Raw genomic sequence first — 19468 nt, 5'->3', positions numbered from 1 at the left:
CCAGAAATGGAGGGACCTACAGTTTCAAGCTGACTCCGAACGGCAGATATTTTTATGAGGAGCTTTTTCATGGCAGAAATACACTCGGAGGTTTGCCATTGCCTGCCGAGGGGCGCCTGCTATTAGAAAAATGTTTTTCTTAATTTTGGTGTTTCACCGACATTCGAACCAACGTTCTCTCTGTGAATTCCGAATGGTAGTCACGCACCAACCCATTCGGCTACGGCGGCCGACGGCGGTAACTTAGTTAGGGAAAGGAAAACAAATGCAGGTATCACAATGGGCCTTAGGGCCACCGAGTGTCTTGTCTTAGACAAACAACCTGGCTAACCTAACCTAACCTAAGGTTCAGTTTTCAGTGTTATTTTAGCGGTGGTGAATATATTAAATTGAATTTAAGTCTGCAAAATTAGGTATTTAAGCTCAGTTTTACAGGTAGTTTTAAAATATCTAAGCTGGGATAAAAAAAAATTTCAAAATTAAAAAAAAAACAATTTATATTTTTTATTTAGTATTTTGTGATACTCACCACGTTTGTTTTTTGAGAAACTGTTTACTTTTGAGTTTTTTGAAAAAAAAATCTCTAAGAGCCTTATCTAATAATTATTTTGTAGTAGAAAATGTAGAGACTTTTAGCTTTTTTCACACTACACAATTAATTTGTCTCACATATCTTTAATTTGTTAAATTAAGTGACATGTGTGCATGTATGGAGTTTGTGGTTATGTTCATTGTTGTATAGAATTAAATGAAATCAGAATATGAGTATGAATCCTTAAGCTTTTTCGAGCTCTTGGACATATTTTCTAGTATTTAGTTTTGTGCTTTGTGGGAATGCGTAATTTCGTGGAAATATTTGTGTTATGAATATTTACATGTTATTATATACACACTCACATTTAAAAAATATATAATGTAATAGATATATACATAGGTATGTATGCTGCTTTTTACATATTTACATTCATGTGCGTCCCTCAACTTATTAATGAAACAATTTTGAAATTTTATTTAATATATTTTTTAATGAATTGTTTTTTTTTTTTTCAAATTTATTTATTATACATAAACAATGTATTCTTAGATGAATATTTTAAAATTAAATAGCATATTTTTGAACAATATGCTGTGAGACGATAACAACGACAAAGGACAAATGAACTGTTATGAGTCGAATTTTTTGATATTTTAAGTGTAGTTTTTTTGCTTTTTATTGCTTCAAAGCGCATCGTCACCTGTTTGTGTCGCACTATTTGAAAGTGACAGCTCTCCGCCATATTTCGCCAGGAACTCTATAATAACACCATTGCTCCAACCAAAGCCTTTTTGCACCTCATATTCACCACCGCCACCATGACCGCCGAAACGTGTTGCATCATACTGTGTATGAGAAAGCAAAAGCAAAAACAAAAAGAAACAAATAAAAAAATAAAGAAATGTAAAAAAAAATAATAATAATGCAGAATTGTTCGTAGTCAGCACTTTGGTTCATTACAAACCTTTTCAAACATTGTCTGTGTTTGTTTGTAGGCCTCGAAATTTGATTTAACCCATCGCTGGGCCCATTTCTCTGAGAGATTCTTTGCTTCAGCGGTGCCCAAATTCTCCAAGCCCTTAACGAGCAGATACTGCATTGGTGGCCAAACATTTGGAAAGTCCCATTGTTCGCCTGAATTTTCGAGTGTATTCGGTACGCCGCCAGGATAACTGTCCAATTTCAATTTCTCAATGTACTTCAGAACAGATGCCGAAATTTGTTGTGAATTCGCGGCATTGAATGCACCTGTCCAGAGTGGTGCCAAATTGGTGGGTACAAAGTAATTGCGTGGTTTCTGGTTAATCAAATCATAGTCCAACCAAACACCAGCTTCCTCGTTCCAGTGAACAGCTTGGATAGCCTAGAAAATAAAAATGAAAAAAATAACAAAAATACAAATGATCAGCAAGTGAGCTAAACATGCATAAGTATGTATATATGTATGTAGATAGGGTGGCCCAAATATAAGTTTCATTCTAGTAAAGAGCTTGGATAGCCTGGAAGACAACAAAAAACAGAAATAAAAAGTGGATAAGCTGAATACTGAACCAAGTGAGTTTGAAAGGCATATACGAGTACAGGGTGGTCCAAATGTAAGTTTTATTCTAGTGGATTCTTCTACTTGGATAGCCTTGAAGATAACACAAAAAAAGTAGATTAGCTGAATGCTGAACCAAGTGGGCTTAAAAGTCATATACAGGGTGGTCCAAGTATAGGTTTCTTTATGAATAAATTATTTTAAAGGCGCATTTCTGCTTGAAATTTAAACTCAATCAATGTCATATCCCTTGCGGTAATAAATACAAGGTGGCGCAAAATTAATCACCCCATCGGAAGATTTACAATTTTTGAAAATGACAATTTTGCCATCCTACGTCAATTATATTTGACAATTGTGACTAGACGGCTGCAAAATAATGAGCTCCATTATTGTAAATCATTTTTTATGTAGTAAAAAAGTTATTCAAAAACAGAATGGAATCAGTCATATTGAGGAGCCTAAAATTTACTTCAAAAAATATCTCGAGCAATTTAGAATATTGATGTAGACTTGACACTTACTGGAGTATATCTAATGAATTCGTAGTACTAGTGCCTATTCGGAAGTAGATTTAAAATTTTTCTAAAATACACCTCAGGTAACCCGAAGCACATTTGACGCTTTCAGAAATGCTACGAGTATTGACAATTCTAACACTTTCTGATACACAACTGACTATTCTAAAGTACATATAATTTATGCTGTCTGAAGTAACATACATATAACGGTTTTTTGTGAGATAATGCAAGAAAGTTAAAATATCTCGGAGGAAATTATTTTTGAAAATTTGAAAAACTTGTTTTGTTACGCCCTTTTTTATTGAAAAATTGCATACTCGCACTATGCGGATACTTTCTAGTTGAAATGAATTCGGCAAAGTATCGAAATGGGTTCGCTAGACAATTTTGGAGCGAAAGAAGTTTGTCCAACCTTTTTCTTTGCTCACTTCGTCTTAGTAATACAATTTTGATAATATTAGGTATACACCTAAGTTCTTACCTCAAAAATCTTGGCAGCCTTGATTTTATATTCAGCACTTTTTTCTGCATTGCCTGCCTTTTCGTGGAATTCCGAAATGATTTGCGCATTCCAATAGAGTATCGCATTTAGGTCAACCGGTACAGTGGAGCGTGTCTTCAAATTTGTTAGATTACCATCGTTTGTGCCATTTTCGTTGATAAACCAACGAGAACTGAAATCCATGCCAGATTCTGCACCAGCCTTTAGCTCGGAGTAGTGTTGTTCCTTCTCTTCGTCGGTGGTAAAAGCTTGCGAAGTCTCGATATCTTCACGATAGGATTCTGGTCGTGGACCGGTGGAGTTATCACGATAAATGGCAACGTCAAAGCCTTTCACTTGCACGGTATGGTTATTCATCCAATACTCAAATTCATGTTCCAAAACATCCAAAGAGTCCAAGGCGAAACTGTAATCTTTGGTGAATTCGACATAAGCCTTAACCATAGCTATCAATAGGGGCGGTTGTGAACGATGTGAATAGTATATGCGACCACCGTTGGGTATGAAACCAAATCTTAGTACAATGGACAAAAAGTTTTCGATCATGCCACGTGCTGTTTCGTACATCTCCGAATAGAGCAAACCGCGTATGATCCAATAAGAGTCCCAATAGTAGAATTCAATGAAGCGACCACCTGGCACGATAACGGGATTATCGACTGGTATTATGGAATAGTATTCCGGATTTTTGTGTACATCTTCAATCATTTTGCGGCCCAAATCCTTCCAAATTGTATTCAAATCGGAGCCCCATTGCTTGAGATCAGGATCGTTGATGGCATCTAAAAATTCCGGATGTTCCTTCCAATCGTTCGGTATCCATGCCTCGAATTCTTTACCGCGCTCTTCGAAATGTGTCTGTAAGTTCAAACGAAAAAGTAAAAGATTAAAAGAGAAAAAGAGGAAGAGGTAATTGAAGAAAAATTAATTAGTCGAGTACGACAAAATGAGTAGCAGTGAAAAGAATTCTGAGCTCAACATACATCAACGAAATCACGTATATCCGTTTCGGTAGGTGTATTATTCTTGGCAAGCATAAATGCATCGAATTCCTCCAATGTTTTATTCGGCAGATTCTTCAGCTTCATGTCGACAAAAGTTTTGGAGTCCTTGTAAAGATGTGCCATTTGTACAGTATGCAGCAGCGGTCCATGGCAATAGATTTGACTGGTGAGAAACAAAAACAAATACATTAACCATTTTAGCCGAGAATAAACGATCAACCAAAATTGTGTGACATTCCTCTCAAAAACTATAATTGGTATGCAGCCAGGGTATGCACAAAGGGAAATTTCAATAAAAATGTATTTCTGTTTAGGCACGACGAATCGCAAAAATTTTAGCTCGAGTTCAATGATAAATTCAAAATTTGTGTATTACTTGATTGCTGCCAAGGCGCATTTATTAAAGGTGGTGGCACTAGACCAACAACAATGTTTTGTACGTTTGATTGCCACGGCAAAGTATTGGAAAAGAAAGTAGAAAACAAAAAATTAATGGGCCTTGTTTTATTCTGCGATGACAGTCACATGGACACAGCGAAAGAAAAAAAAAAAAACAAATTAGCTACAGCAAAGGCAAATCAGTGGAAACAGCGCTCCACGCGCTAGTTGACACGGCTGAGAAATCACTTCACTATAAGGAATACACCCTCGCTGCCTTTCTAGACATCGAGGGTGCCTTCAATAATATTTATCCGGAGGCTATTACAAGTTCGCTAACGGAAATGGGTGTAAACAGGGCACTAGTCTCGTTTATAGAACGAATGCTAACTGGGCGAACAATAATCGCAAATTTGGGTGACACATCCACCAAGAAATTCCCGATCAGGGGTACACCCCAAGGTGGGGTAATATCTCCACTTCTGTGGAACTTAACTGTCAATAATCTTCTTCAAGAACTTGAAAAAATGGGAGGGAAAATAATCTCATATGCCGATGATATTGTTATAGCAATCTCGGGGAAGCACCTTCCAACTTTATGCGATCTTCAACAAAGATCCCTCAATAGACTATCACTCTGGTGTAAAGTCGAGGATTTGAAGTAAATTCGGAAAAAACGGATCTGGTACTATTTAGCAGAAAACATAAACACCTGCTCTTAAACACATATTCCTAGGAGGGAAACCACTTAGAGTAACAGAAAAGGCGAAATATCTAGGACTTATACTGGATAGGAAGCTAAATTGGGGGCTCACAGTCGCAGATAGAGTACGCAAATCTATGATGGCGCTGTACTCCTGCGGAAGGCTAATTGGAAAGAGATGGGGATTGGAACCCAAAATGGTACACTGGCTGTACACAGCAGTGGTTAGGCCTATTCTCTACTATGGCATTGTAATATGGTGGAATGCCCTTGAGAAGGGGGTGAACATCAAAAAACTTGACAAGGTTCAGAGACTAGCGTCTGTTCTCATAACTGGCGCGATGTCAACCACACCATCGAAAGCATTATATGCGACATTAAACTTCCTGCCAGTAGATTTGCAGGCAAAATATATCGCGCGCAGCACGGCAATAAGGCTGATTACTCTAAGCAAGTGGTCAAATAAGAGCTACGGTCACGGCAAAATCCTGGCTGGCACTTCGGAGATTCCCGGATTGGTGGACTATGCACTCCCGCCCACACTTACCACTACATCGTTCACGACCCTCCTACCCTCAAGGGAAGAGTGGGAACGGGACGATGTAAGACAGGGCGAGTCTATCCATGTATACACAGATGGCTCAAAGCTCGAGGGAAGGGTGAGCGGAGGTGTATACTCCGAGCATCTGGGGATCTCCTTCAGTTTTCGTCTCCCCGACTACTGTAGTGTCTTTCAGGCCGAACTGATGGCAATAACGAAAGCCGCGACACTGGTACAGTGTGATGCGATATCCGGAAATGACATCTACATTTTCACTGACAGCCAGGCGGCGATAAAATCCCTCACAAAACAGTCGACAACCTCCAAGGTAGCCATGAAATGCCGCACATCTCTTAACGAGATGGCTGAGTCATTTCGCCTAAGGATAATATGGGTTCCTGGCCATCGCGACATTGAGGGTAACTGCAGAGCCGATGAAATAGCGAGACTCGGCACCAAGTTGACCGATGAGTGCATAGACAACGACATAGGCATTCCCTTACAAACATGTAAGCTACTTATCCTTGAAGAAATCGTAAGGAAAGCAAACGCAAGATGGCGCAATGATGCCACCTGCAAAATCGCCCATCAACTGTGGCCGACTCTTAGTGCTAAACGCACAGAATCTTTGCTAAGCCAAAATAAACACAATCTTAGCACACTGATTTCAGTCATAACGGGACATTGTCTAATAGGTAGGCACACCCAAAGGATGGGTGTGCAAGCACACGACTTCTGTAGAAGTTGTCTTGATGAGGAAGAGGAGGAGACAATCCTGCACCTTCTGTGCCAATGTCCTGCTCTATCCAGACGGAAATTTACTATTCTAGGCAAACAATTTTTTAACGAATTGGAAGATCGCAGTTCCACAGAAATAGGAGATCTTCTAAAATTTTTGAAAAGCGCACAATGGTTTTAGGAGAAATAGGGAAAGCTCCCCCACGCGGCATCACAATGGGCTATGAGCCTGAGTGTGTCCCACAAGACAACCGCTTCAACCTAACCTAACCTAGCTGATTTACCAATACCTCCTCTAATACATAGAGGATTGATTGATTCAATGATAGTTTCTAAGGCCATTGAATCTTCTATATGTAATCATTTACATAAGTGGGTAGGATTGGAATGTAAGGGAATTGTAGATGGCCAAAAATCTTCTAAGCACTCAGACAGTATTGCCCATCGCACTGAAGATCTATAAAGAGGGTGGATCGGTGGATCTATAAAGAGTCCGCGGTCGAAGAGGTGTAAGAATCTTTAGACTCTGTTTATGGGGGTAAAAGGATTAGGTTAGGTGTAGGAGTCCTTAGAAACTCTTTGTGGGGGTAAAAGGATTAGGTTAGGTTTGATAGCCGCATCGCACATAGACACAGCGCTGCCACTTAGACCGCGAAATGGGTCCGTTGTGAGCCGCAGGGGCTGGGCTATATTTCCCTTTCCATATTGAACCATCCTGAGCTTTTGACAAAGCGTAAAAGGTAGTTGATACCTAAAGTGTATAGATTATCTACATACATATATTCATTAAGAAGTAGGATCTTAAATATCGGTTCCTGCTTCTGGCTAAAGCCGGGCTTGCGCAAAAAGGATGTTGAATTGTTTCCACCTCCTCCTCATTTCTGCAGCTACGACAGAAATCATGCATGTAAACACCTAATCTCCCTGCACGATTTCTTATGAGACAATATCCTGTGAGGGCCCCTACTAAGGTCTTAATTTGAAGACTACTCAATTTTATAATATTCTTGAACAGACGTAGATTTAACCTTGGCCATGTTTTCCTAGCAATTTTCTAGGTATTTACACTAATCCATTTTTGATTTACAGAACTGATTAGTGCGTCCTTAATAAGAAGCTTGCAAGTTGCGAGAGGTACTCCCATAAAATTACTTACGTTTGGCATGAGGTACCTTCTCTTGTAAGTTGGTCAGCCCTACAGTTCCCTGAAATAACTCTGAGTCCTGGCACCCAGCAAAAGACAATACGATATAGTTTGGCCATCTCATTAAGAGATTGGCGACAACGTAAGACACTCCTTGATGTTATTTGAAATGCATACAGGGCCCGTAGGGCAGCTTGGCTGTCTGATAGAATGCACATTAAGTATTAAATTAAAATGAAATCAATCGTGCTTTCTAGTTGTATGGAGATTCAGAGCAGATTTGAGAAGTACTGGTCTGATCCGCATCGGCTGGAAGTCATGGGCGATAAAATTTCAGCTTCGTTCAAATCTTGGAATATTAAGAAAAGTATGAAAATCGGTACGAAGTACCAAAAAAAAAATGCGCTTGGCAACTTTCTACGCCGACGTGGACAGGGAAGTCGGTTAGTAGTTAGATTACAGTGCCAAGAAGATGAAAATGAAGTGTCGTCTTATAGAGGAAATAAAGTATATTTTCCAGTAAGTTTTCCATTTTCTAATTAAGCGTCACATCTTGAAAGTTTTGCGTTAAAAGCGCATTATTTGCTGAACGCTTCCTGTCATCTAATCTAATTACATTCCATCGACAATGCGAGTGAGTGCTAATATTTGTATACTTATACATATGTATGTGTGTGTGTGTGTGTATGTATGCACAGGTGTGCAAGTACACTACTAATTATTTAAGTAATTTAATGGCTCCTCCAACAGCTAACAACAAATAAAAAGCCATTTTTATGACATTTTTCCCCGTACATTCTTTTCGAGAAAAACGTAACTCATTTTTATTGCAATTCTCATTTGCACTTCGCATACAATTCAATGCTCGTTAATTTGAAACTGTCGACGAGAACAACGAGAAATAATTTGCAATTTCTTTTAAATGTTCAATTTTGAAATATCACCTAGAAATGCATTGAATTTCTGGATACTTACAAAATTGCGATAAAATAGAATGCGCGTGCCTCACAGCACAAAATTAAAATTTTGCTTTTGTGACGACTATTCACGTACATTTTTACCTTCATAGGGAGTTTAAATTACGTACAGAAGCAACTCCTTTCGGCATTTCTATACTGGGTAATAGAGTTGTTGAGGGAATAAAGAATTGACACTCGTGGTCTTCCTACTAAACTATTGGGGTGGACTAGAAACCGAGTTTACGGCAAAAAGGAAGCGGTTGCAGTTTATTAGAAACCAGAAACCGGATTTAATTTTTTTAACTATTGTATTTTATTAAGATTTCGCTCGCGGCACCGTTTTTAGATGTTTAACTGAGCCGCTTCTCTGATTTGTGGCGTACGTCTTGGCCCTACAAATGGAGAGGCGTACAGTTTTATATCGGCAGTTTAAAGGAGATAGATAAATTGGCTGATTTAGAGAAAACCCCTGCTCCGACTCCCGATTCCATCTTGGAATCGTCAGTGAAGACAGAGGTGCAAGTTTTTTCCCCTCGATCCAATCCTGCCTATTTGGAAAGATTGCCCTAGCACGACCCTCAAACTTTAGAGAGATCTGTTCGAAGTCCGGCGAAATGCGGTGTTAACTGCTACCATGTCCCTTGAGAGATTGCCTCCAGAGGCCAACCTCCTTTAACCTGAGCTGCGATTAATCCTAGAATAAGAAGAGTTCGGGGTGAGCCCTAAAAACTGTGTTCTAACTATTCCTGAGAAAAAGTAGAGATATACTGGAGTTATTTGCTTAAATCTGATCCTCTTTTGGGTATTCAGTGAAGATAAAAGGAGACTCAATTTGTCATTCCCTGGCTTAACTCAAAGAGAAAAAGCAAGTTCCTAAAGATTCCTTGATTCCATAGTCCAGTAGTCTGATGAAACTTATTTGGTTGTTCTGAGCACTTTTACTGCCTATCTGACAGTACTTTAAAAAAAATATAATTTCATAAAATTCAAGTAGAAAGCCAAATAGAGAAAGTGTTGTTATTTAATTTTAAAGCGGCTTTATCAGCTTGCATTCAAGCGAAATATTTTTGATCATTTTCAATTCTTTTGCAGGGTGTACTAATATTGTTAAAATATAAAACCATTGCACGTTGACCATAACCAAATTAGTTCAAAATTGGTTCTGGAAGTGAAATTTTCGAACGAGATTATGGCGCAATGAAATTAGATGGTGTCCGGAAGAAAGTCTCACTTTATCGGCATGTCGATCATGAATTTAATAGTATGAAAACGGTTTAATTCTAAGCAACTAAAATTACAGAGGTTAGTTAAAAAAAACGGTCTAAAGTCGATAGACATGGCTGACAATACATTGATTCTTGGTTACCTAATCGCTCAAAATCGACTGAATGCTTGGATCTGTCTGTCTAAGACACTTTAACTCCTATTCAGTAGAAACTCCAAGCGTAGGAAATTCGTGAACGAATGATATTTTAGCATTCAATGAGACAGCGAACGTTTTCATGATTTCGTAAGCAGTAAGGGGTTATGTTTCTGTGTTTAAGGGGATACAAAAACTTTTTTAGGCCGCACTGTCGCGTTGCTTCTGCTACACTCGATTGCCTATCTACATATGATAGATGCATATGTATTTATTATTATGCTTCGAAAACCAAACTCGCACTAAGTACAGGGTGGCTGATGAAAGCCGCTACCAAAAAAAAATTTAATAACTTTTTTTCTTTTTAAGTTATCTGTTCCATTTTTGTTTTAATTTGCAGATTGATCTTTAAAATTTATTAAAATGGATAACTGGGACACGCAAACAAGAATTTGGATAGTCCGCCGCTATCACGCACTGGAGTCCGTAGTTTTGGTACAGAGAGAGTACAGGCGGATGTTTGGCGGCGATCCCCCGAGCAGATGGACCATAATGAGACTGGTGAATAATTTTGCTGAGCAAGGAACAGTCGCAAGAAGGCCTTATCATCGAAACCCACCAGTTCGGACGGAGGAAACGATCGCTGTTGTAGCTGCAGCTATACAAAGCAATCCAAGGGTTTCAACAAGAAGCTTATCTGCTCAACTTGGTGTCAGCCGACAGTCTTTGCAAACAATAATGCACAAAGATTTAGACTTATTTCCCTACAAAATTCAAATGGTTAACAAACTGAATGCAGCAGACTTGCCGATTCGCTTGGAATTTTGCCAGAAGGTTTATTTCGATTTAAACGGCAATGTGAGCAAACAAAATTGTCGAATATGGAGTACTTCTAACCCACAGATACTCCACGAGACGGAATTGCATCCTCTTCGCATGACAGTGTGGTGTGCGGTTTCTTCACGCTGTATTGTCAGGCCTTATTTTTTTGAAGATAATGGTCACACCGTTACGGTTACTGGAGACCGTTATTTGAAAATGCTGAAAGAATTTTTCTATCCAGAACTACGCCGAAAGAGAATTCCTTTCACCTCTGTGTGGTTTCAACAAGATGGGGCAACGTCTCACATAGCCCAGACTGTTATGACAGAGTTGCGACGAAAATTTCCCAATAAACTGATTTCAAGAAACTCCGAATTTCGTTGGCCCCCCAGGTCGCCTGACCTTACTGCACCTGACTTTTTCTTGTGGGGTTTATGTAAACAAAAAGTTTATAAAACAAAGCCAACAAATTTGGATGAACTAAAACAATCCATTCGGGCAACAATTGCGGCTATTCCTGTCGCAATTCTCAAAGCAGCAATGAACAACTTTTTACTAAGATGCCGCACTTGTGTCAACGAGCGTGGGGGGCATTTAAATTCAATTATTTTTAAAACTAGTTAAGCTACATTTAATAAAATTTAATGACCTTCAACTTGAAAAAAAAATAAATGAATTCCATACACTAAAAAAAAAGTTATTTGAGTTTCTTAATGTAGCAAAATTCATCAGCCACCCTGTACTATGCGTTACAAGTGCAGTTGGTTTTAAAAAGTCTTCGTTTCCACGATAGTCGCTTTTTTTGATTGTATGTTACTGGAGCAACACGCTTTTAAATCTAGTCAAGTACTGTCACATCAGCAGCGTTCTTAAAAATTTGCTATTACAATAACAACAAGAACAATGGAAACGTTAAAAATGCAGACTTGATGACTTGACAGATGTATTCTCTACTCTTTTGTAAAGAGATTTCCCAAAAAGACATACTATAACTTTTGGAAAGCCTAATCGGAGATGTTACAGTGCTGCAAATAACCCAGAAACTTCACTCCCTGAATTAGTTAAATTGTAGAACGATGTAGGTTAAGATGCTTCCACAAAATTCGCTACAATGTCGGTTGAGTGATTTCCTGTGAATGTCATGGAATCGTCGTGATTTCGAAGCGAGTCCCTTAAAGCTGCCATAATTACGATACTCCGACCGGTGCGTTGGCTCACTAACACAATAGCATTTAATTGCGAATATCGATGGTTTTCGAGAAAAGTGACATAATTCAAAAATACAAAATACTGAGTTGGGTTAGTTTTCTAGATACATAAGTGACGCGCCAATTCGATCACCTGACAAAACGACACTAACGCCATCTCTCGGAATTGCTTCAAGATTCGCTTATGACGCTTTTCCAGATAAAAATAAATAAACTCTGTAGTTGATTTTTGCTTTTAACGGCAAATCTCCGAATTTTGAGTTAATTTTGAGTTGTGTCGCTTTTCTCGAAAGCCATCGATATGTTAACTCATTTTATCCACTATATCACGCAGTGCCTGTCTGGTGGAACGATTATTACGACCAAAAAATTAAAATAAGCGCTCTTAAAGTTGCTGTCATCAACTTAGAATTTTGGTAGTAATTTTTCAAAACATTACTTTCTCCATGAAAAAAAAAAAATTAAATGTTTGTGTTCGAATATAAAATCGTTATACGAGGGGTGCCTTTTATATGTCGGGATTCGGCAACTCTGGTGTTGCAATCTGGCAACTGACAGCTGTATCGCAAAGTTTTACATTTTTTGGCTTTTACGTACTCAGAACGTTTTGAAATACCAGCGATATTTGTGTTGTTTACAGTAACTTAAAAGATTCATCTTGGTCCAAAAATGGAATTAAATCGTGAACATTTTCGTGCGATTATTTTTTACAACTTGCGACATGGATTAACTCAGCAACATTGCATGGATGAACTAATTCATTTTTTGGCGATGAAGCCCCACCAAGGACCAGTGTTTATCGATGGTATGGTGAATTCAATCGTGGTCGTACTTCACTCCAAGATGAATTTCGTGAAGGTCGCCCAAAATGAGTTGTTGTTCCGAAAACCATTGATGCTGTGCGCGAACTGATATTGCAAGATCGTCATGTGACCTATCGTGAGATTGAGACAATCTTAGGCATTAGTGGGACCAGCATACATTCAATATTGCATAAACATTTGACTGTCAAAAAAAATTGTTCGCGTTGGATCCCACACAATTTGTCAATCGCTCAAAAAAAGGCTCGTGTCGATTGGTCGAAGGAAATGCTCAAAAAATACGATCGCGGGGCTTCGAAACACGTCTATGACATCGTGACAGGTGATGAATCATGGATTTACGCGTATGAGCCCGAAAGTAAACAGCAGTCGACTGTATGGGTGTTTCAAGATGAGCCAAATCCAACAAAAGTTGTTCGCGCACCAAGCACTTCCAAGCAAATGGTCGCCTGTTTTTTCGGAAAAACTGGACAAGTCGCAACCGTATCACTAGAACAACGCAGAACAGTAAATTCTGAGTGGTACACAACCATTTGTTTTCCAGTTGTCTTCCAAGAAATTAGGAAAACCAATCGCCAAAGACGGATCACTTTTCACCAGGACAATGCGAGCTCTCACACATCGGCTCAAACAACTGCATTTTTGAGCACCCATATCATCGAATTAATGGGTCATCCGCTATATAGTCCTGGCTTGGCACCGAATGACTTCTTTTTATTCCCGTACGTAAAAAACAAATTGAGAGGTCAACGTTTTTCGACACCTGAAGAAGCGGTTGCGGCATTCAGAATGCATGTTTTGGAGGTACCTCATTCAGAGTGGCAAAAGTGCTTCGACAATTGGTTCAAACGCATGCAAAAGTGTATAGATCTTCATGAAGAATATTTTGAAAAACAATAAAGTGATTTTCGATGATTAAAATTTGTTTTTGTTCTCTAATCCCGACATATAAAAGGCACCCCTCGTACCTATTCCAATTTAAGAGCCTTATATGTACATATACAAGGTGGCGCAAAATTTAGCATCCAGTTTATTTTTAAAATGTTTTTACTAAATACGAAAAACAAAAAAAAATCATTTTAAGTGGTGGAAATCTTTATTTTGACCTTTACGCTCTTCCGACAGGGTGAATAACCCTCCGTTGGTCATCCAGGTCGGGCCAGGTTTTGGACGTTAATTGTTTTCGACTTTGGCTGTGCATTTAACATATTTCCATTACAGCTAACGACTTGAGCTTTCAGGTAGCATCCTAAAATTTAATTTTCTATCGATTAATGGATATAACATTTTAAAAAGGATCCTTGAATAGGACGAAAAAAAAGGCCAGACCCGGTGCCCAACCGAAGGTTTTAAAAAGGTGTCCAACGGTGCGTTAAATTTGCACCCCATACTTGTATCGTTGTATGTATTGTGAGTTTGTATGCTCACATATACTCCCGCTCCATTGCTTGTCTACTTGTATGCCTGCATTTCGAAAATTAATAAATCTTCCGGTGGGATGATTAATTTTGCGCCACCGTGTATTAGGATAATCGCAAGAAAAAATATATATTTAGTATTTTTTGGTGCTACTAACTACATTTGGTTAAATTTTTTTTGACATCAATTTAAAAATTTTCTTATTTTTTATTAATATTTACTCGTAACGCCAATGCTTTGAATTGAAATGACATAGTAAAAATGCGCTTTTCCGTAAATTTGGTATAAAATGTTTCTTCTTCTTGATTGGCGCGATAACCGCTTACGCTATTTTGGCCGAGTTATAAAATGCTTAGAGATTGATAATATTTAATATTTTCTTTTAATTTCTCTTCACAAATGTCCAAAAAAGGATATATATTAAACTAAAAATTAAAAAAATATACAATATAAAAATAGGTGCATCATATTTTTGGCATTAGAAAAAATTCGGCGACAGCAAAAGAGATTTGTTTTTTGTTTTGGGTCATTAAAATGCCTATAGATATAATATAGGTATTTTCTGTGTTGTCGTTTTCTTTTCTTATTTTTTCCACTTACCAGGTTACAGGCTCTGAATAATTGTACTCGTACAGATTACTTTGTATCGCATTGCCGGTGCTGAAAATGGTGCGCGCCATGTTGGAGCGAACGCAAAGGTTCAGAACGACAAACGCCCCAAATGGAAGGAAGCGCGAACTTAAAATTGACTTCATCACTATTTTTACTTTTTATTTAATTTTCGTAAAATTTTATTTTAATAAATGCACATACATAAATATGTATGTATGTACCTAAGTGCGTAGCTATTGACTTGGCTTTGTGTAAACGTTGTTCATTTAAATTTACATGAAAATAATACTTTTGGCAAAATTTGTTGAAGTTTTTGTTTTGTATTTGTATAAGTAAGATCGCTGGTTTTGATTTCGATTTCGGTTTGTCGAATTGACCTTGAGAAATACTGTTACTAAGGAAGTGGAAAACAAGTTTATTTTTCGTAGAAACAAATGAGAAATCGTTTCCTTAAATCACTTTAAAATATTTAAGGCACATATTTCCTTTATTTTACAATTTCAATTTCATTTACATTTTTTCACTTTCGCGTATGCATATTTTTTGTTGTAAACGTTTAGTATGCCAGATGGCAGACGCGGATATTGTGCGTGTAATACGTGTGCGTAACGAGACTTTTTTGCGAAAAGCCGGAGACTTCTACTGGACGCGCCGCAAATGTCGGAAGTAATGGCCAGCTTGTGAATGAACCATTCTAAAGCGTTTCTGAACTATTTATTTGTGGATTAAGGCAATACTCGTCTATGTGTACGTAAGTGTCTCATATTAGTAGAGTGGCGCGTTGGCGTGTTGACGTGTTGTATATCATATATAGGACACACATACATACAAACGGGCGTGTATTTGTGCGAAAATTGAAGACTACGATTAAGCGTTCCGAAAGTTAAGGCTACTTATTAGCTACCCTGCAGGTAAAAACACGGGCTTACTACAATAGTTAGTTCACAAGAATGATAGATTACCAGGTTTGGCCATCCGAAGCAAAATTGTGAGAATGGCAGAGTGCTGCCCGCAACTCCGGTTACGTCAGCGAATCAGCTGATCCCTTCGCTAAAAGCCGATTATTTAAGTCGAATTGGGCACTTTTTTCTTTTTTTGTCGGGACAAACTAGCAAGTACAGCACTCAGACACAATTAAGTCCATTGTATTGCACTCGGATACCCTTTTTAATTTTCTTTAAATCGAACCGACCTCAGAAGAAGGCTTGTGGTGCCAAGGAGCCAAGGTGGTCGCTTCTTAACACATCAGTGCCAAAGTCCTCAAACCTGATTAGAGCGGCAGAGGGCACCTTTTGCACGTGCTTAGCCCATAGAAAGTGGCCCGTCGTTGAGTACCTTAGGTGACGCCATAACAAAACAGTTACTTTATTTTTCGCGATTTTGACAAGTCTGACGTCAGCCCCCTTCCCAGTACAAAATAAACGAACAAAAGAAACAAAAAGAGTTGAAATTATATGCTTGCAAAAATTCAGTGAATAGCTTGGTTATATTGTGATTTGTGAGATTTGAACTAAACAAACTATGAAAAAGAAGTGCCGTCTGTTAAATCGTGAAATCACAAATTAATATAAAGCCTCCAAATGCAGTTTGTTTGCGTTTTTATGCGGATGACGCCCTGGCTAGAAAGTTTGTGCGTGCGCGTATAATTTTTTATGTTTGGTTTTTCTCATAGCTTTCGCCTACTCTTCTTCTTCCCACATAAGTAATTCCCCTTCCTTTTGTTTGTTTATTCATGGACTCTTACGGCACAGCGTATTCGGAAGGCGCAACCTCTTTCTCTATCATTCTTGCCGATTAAAGGTCTAATGTTGATCCCACTTCTGCATTCTGTACATCGTGGTTGGTGCGGCATTGCTTCTCCCAGACCACACGACGAAGTGCTGATTTCAAAATATTATAACTAGTGCCACTACTCATTTTTTTTGACAGTCGCATGCTAGTTTCTAGTTATCACAAAGAAACTATTTAGTTAATGTAATCCAATCTGGTCCCCATTCCGCTAGTAAAAATCTAGTCAACATCAGACTAGTCTTCATTGAAGACTATCAAAAGAGAAATAGTTTTGAACTAGATATTTTGACATATTATGGAATTATTTATAAAAATGGTAAAATGCTAACCCTGATCCCTTTTGCACTAGTAAAAGTCTAGTCAACATTATGCCAGTTCTTTTACAGCAATATTTCAAAAAATAATATTTTAATCATTAGTTAAGGATTTTCCTCGCAGGATAAGCAAACTATATTATATTAATGATGCTCACACTCACCAACGTATCGTAAATCCCTTTCTTACTCGATAACTTTATTGCTGCTTTCACTAGCAAATTTTTCGTCAAGTTAGTCGACCGGAGAAGAGGCGAATAGAAGAGGCCTATTATGTGTATTGTCACATTAACAGGTATTTGATAATTGAACCAATATTAAGCTAAAGACCCCAATTGCCGAAATATCTCTCGTTTTGGATTAGATATTGAAATCCCTAGTTCCCGTTTTCCCTGCAGGGCATACGAGTATATTGTCGCACAAATGTAAGTAGATACTAATGCATCAAGAATACGCTCTATATACAGTATTTATGTACAAACGATCTATATGTATGTTTGCTTGTGCCTGTTTGCAAGCTGTGCTCGGTGGGCTCGACTTTTTCTTTCTATTTTTAAACTGATCACTAGCGAATTTAATCGGTAATTGCGAAAGTACCGTAAATCGTCATACAAGTGTTTCGCATAGCATGGGACAGATGTGCATTTTTACACATACTTATATGCATATGTATGTATGTGCATACCTTTGCTTTATATTTGTACTGATATGTGGCACTACATTTAATTTTACTTGGGCTCAGGAAGTAATTGTGGTGACTATTTTCGTTTAACTACAACTATAAAACAGTGAACGGTATTTGAATATTGTCAATGGCGCGCAGGCACACGGCTCTTGTTTTTATTTAGAGTATTAGTAGTTATGCAATGCGTCGGGATCATGACAGAGCGTTGGGTGAAATGCACACGGTAGTTTGTCTGTAGGTACACTAGTCAGCAAAACTCTTCGTACAATGAAGAGATAATATTTAGTTTATAATTTTAATTAAGTTTTTGTTATAAGCAAGCAATAGTTATGTGGAAGAAAATGCATAGCACCCATGCAAAAAAAAAAAAACAACAAAAAAAATCAGTGTTAGAAAAATCAAAAAAGGAAAATCAATGAAGAGATAATGTTTAGTTCATGATTTTAATTAAATAAAATTTAAATTTTTATTATAAAATAAATCAAGCATTAGTTTTTTATAGAGAAGTAAATGCATAGATAGCACCGAAATTTTTTTTGTTATGAAAATTAAATGGACAACAAATTTTCATACACAAAATTTCTCTAAAAATTCTGATGAAGGTTTGAAATTTTGAATTTTGGATTAAAAAAATTGTTTGAGTTTTTTAAAACTTTGCAACTTTAAGCTATCTACATAATTTTTTTCTGTGGATTAATAAATACCACTATACGACAGAAACAACTTTTATTCTGGGTAATATTTTTAAGAGCTTCGGTAAAAAGTAAAAAGTAATTTCTCCGATTTTTGAAGTTAGCCTCCGAAATCGAGATATGGGCCTGCGAAGTTCGAAATAGGACCTTTAGTAAAAAATTGTTTAAAATTAATATGTGTAAATAACTAACAGCATAAAAGTATTGGTCGTGATCCGCTTATTCCACCTATTTACATAGCATATCATCTTTTTGCTCTAAATTAAATTACCGGTGCTATTAGGCTCCAACCATCAGATCTTCGAAAAATTAAGAAAACTTCTTTTTAAAATTGTTTAACGATACAAAAAAAATTGTAAATATAAGCAAACACTCTTTTTTTTGATATACATAATTATATGCTTTCAGCGTAAAAATTTGGAAAAAAACTTGCTTTCTAAAAACTACATCAAAAGCCATCTTTGAAATCAAAAATGTCAATTTCATAAAAAAAAAATGTTTCAAACAAAAAATAGAATGTTGGCAAAAATATTAAAAACTTGATTTTTTTTTGTAAAAATAAAAAAATATGAAACAAATTTGTTAATAAAAAGATTTATTGACTGAGAAGCACAATATTCAATATTTGAATACCAACGGTGGAAAAAGGTATAAGTCAAAATTTCGTTGAAACTACAATGTTAACATGAGTCAGTAGAAGTGTAATCTTAAATTACTTTTTGGTGACGATTCGTTTATGGCGAAGAATCGATAGAAAATATGTATCAGATGGAAAAGATGGATGGAAGAATGGGGGAAATCGGTAACATTTCTTTCAATTGTCTTTTCTCAAAGTTACTTCAAATGGACTTATGCTATTACTTAACTTTTTTTTGGAAATATTTTTTTTTTAATCCGGATCGTTTTTTAAACAGAATGTACATGAATGGGTTCAACAAGTTAAGATTAGAGAAATATTTTTAGAGGTATTTGGTAAAGTTACTTTCACTAGGGTTCAAACCCAATAAAAAAGGCATGCTAGACTGCACTGCGCAGTTCCTAGTAAGAATATGTGTAATCATTTTAGATAAACTTTTACCAGAGGCAAGTTTTACAAATTGATATGCGTAATAACTCTTTGCAGCTTATTATCAACCATTTGAAATTGAAATCAAATATGAGGGCGGATTTATATATTAT

At 37.2% G+C, this 19468-nt stretch overlaps 1 protein-coding gene across 7 annotated transcripts in view; it reads right to left on the bottom strand.

Moving 5' to 3' along the window:
- LOC129246095 (trehalase) overlaps positions 1 to 19468 on the bottom strand; it is a 78818-nt gene that overhangs the window by 4702 nt on the left and 54648 nt on the right. For 2 of the 7 annotated variants that reach the window (XM_054884632.1, XM_054884633.1), the window contains exons 2-6: positions 14796 to 15201; positions 4082 to 4265; positions 3078 to 3956; positions 1500 to 1898; positions 1236 to 1380 (exon numbers count right to left, since the gene is read on the bottom strand). In XM_054884632.1, the coding sequence (XP_054740607.1) occupies positions 1236 to 1380; positions 1500 to 1898; positions 3078 to 3956; positions 4082 to 4265; positions 14796 to 14950 (1762 nt within the window). In that variant the 5' untranslated portion in view covers positions 14951 to 15201. Of the gene's footprint in view, positions 1 to 1235; positions 1381 to 1499; positions 1899 to 3077; positions 3957 to 4081; positions 4266 to 14795; positions 15495 to 19468 lie in introns of those variants that run through there. The other 5 variants (XM_054884636.1, XM_054884635.1, XM_054884631.1 and 2 more) reach the window with 4 other exon arrangements.

The sequence above is a fragment of the Anastrepha obliqua genome, chromosome 4 (genome assembly GCF_027943255.1).
Source record: "Anastrepha obliqua isolate idAnaObli1 chromosome 4, idAnaObli1_1.0, whole genome shotgun sequence".
NCBI classification, from domain to species: Eukaryota; Metazoa; Arthropoda; class Insecta; order Diptera; family Tephritidae; genus Anastrepha; species Anastrepha obliqua.
This window is presented reverse-complemented; position numbering and strand designations above follow the sequence as displayed.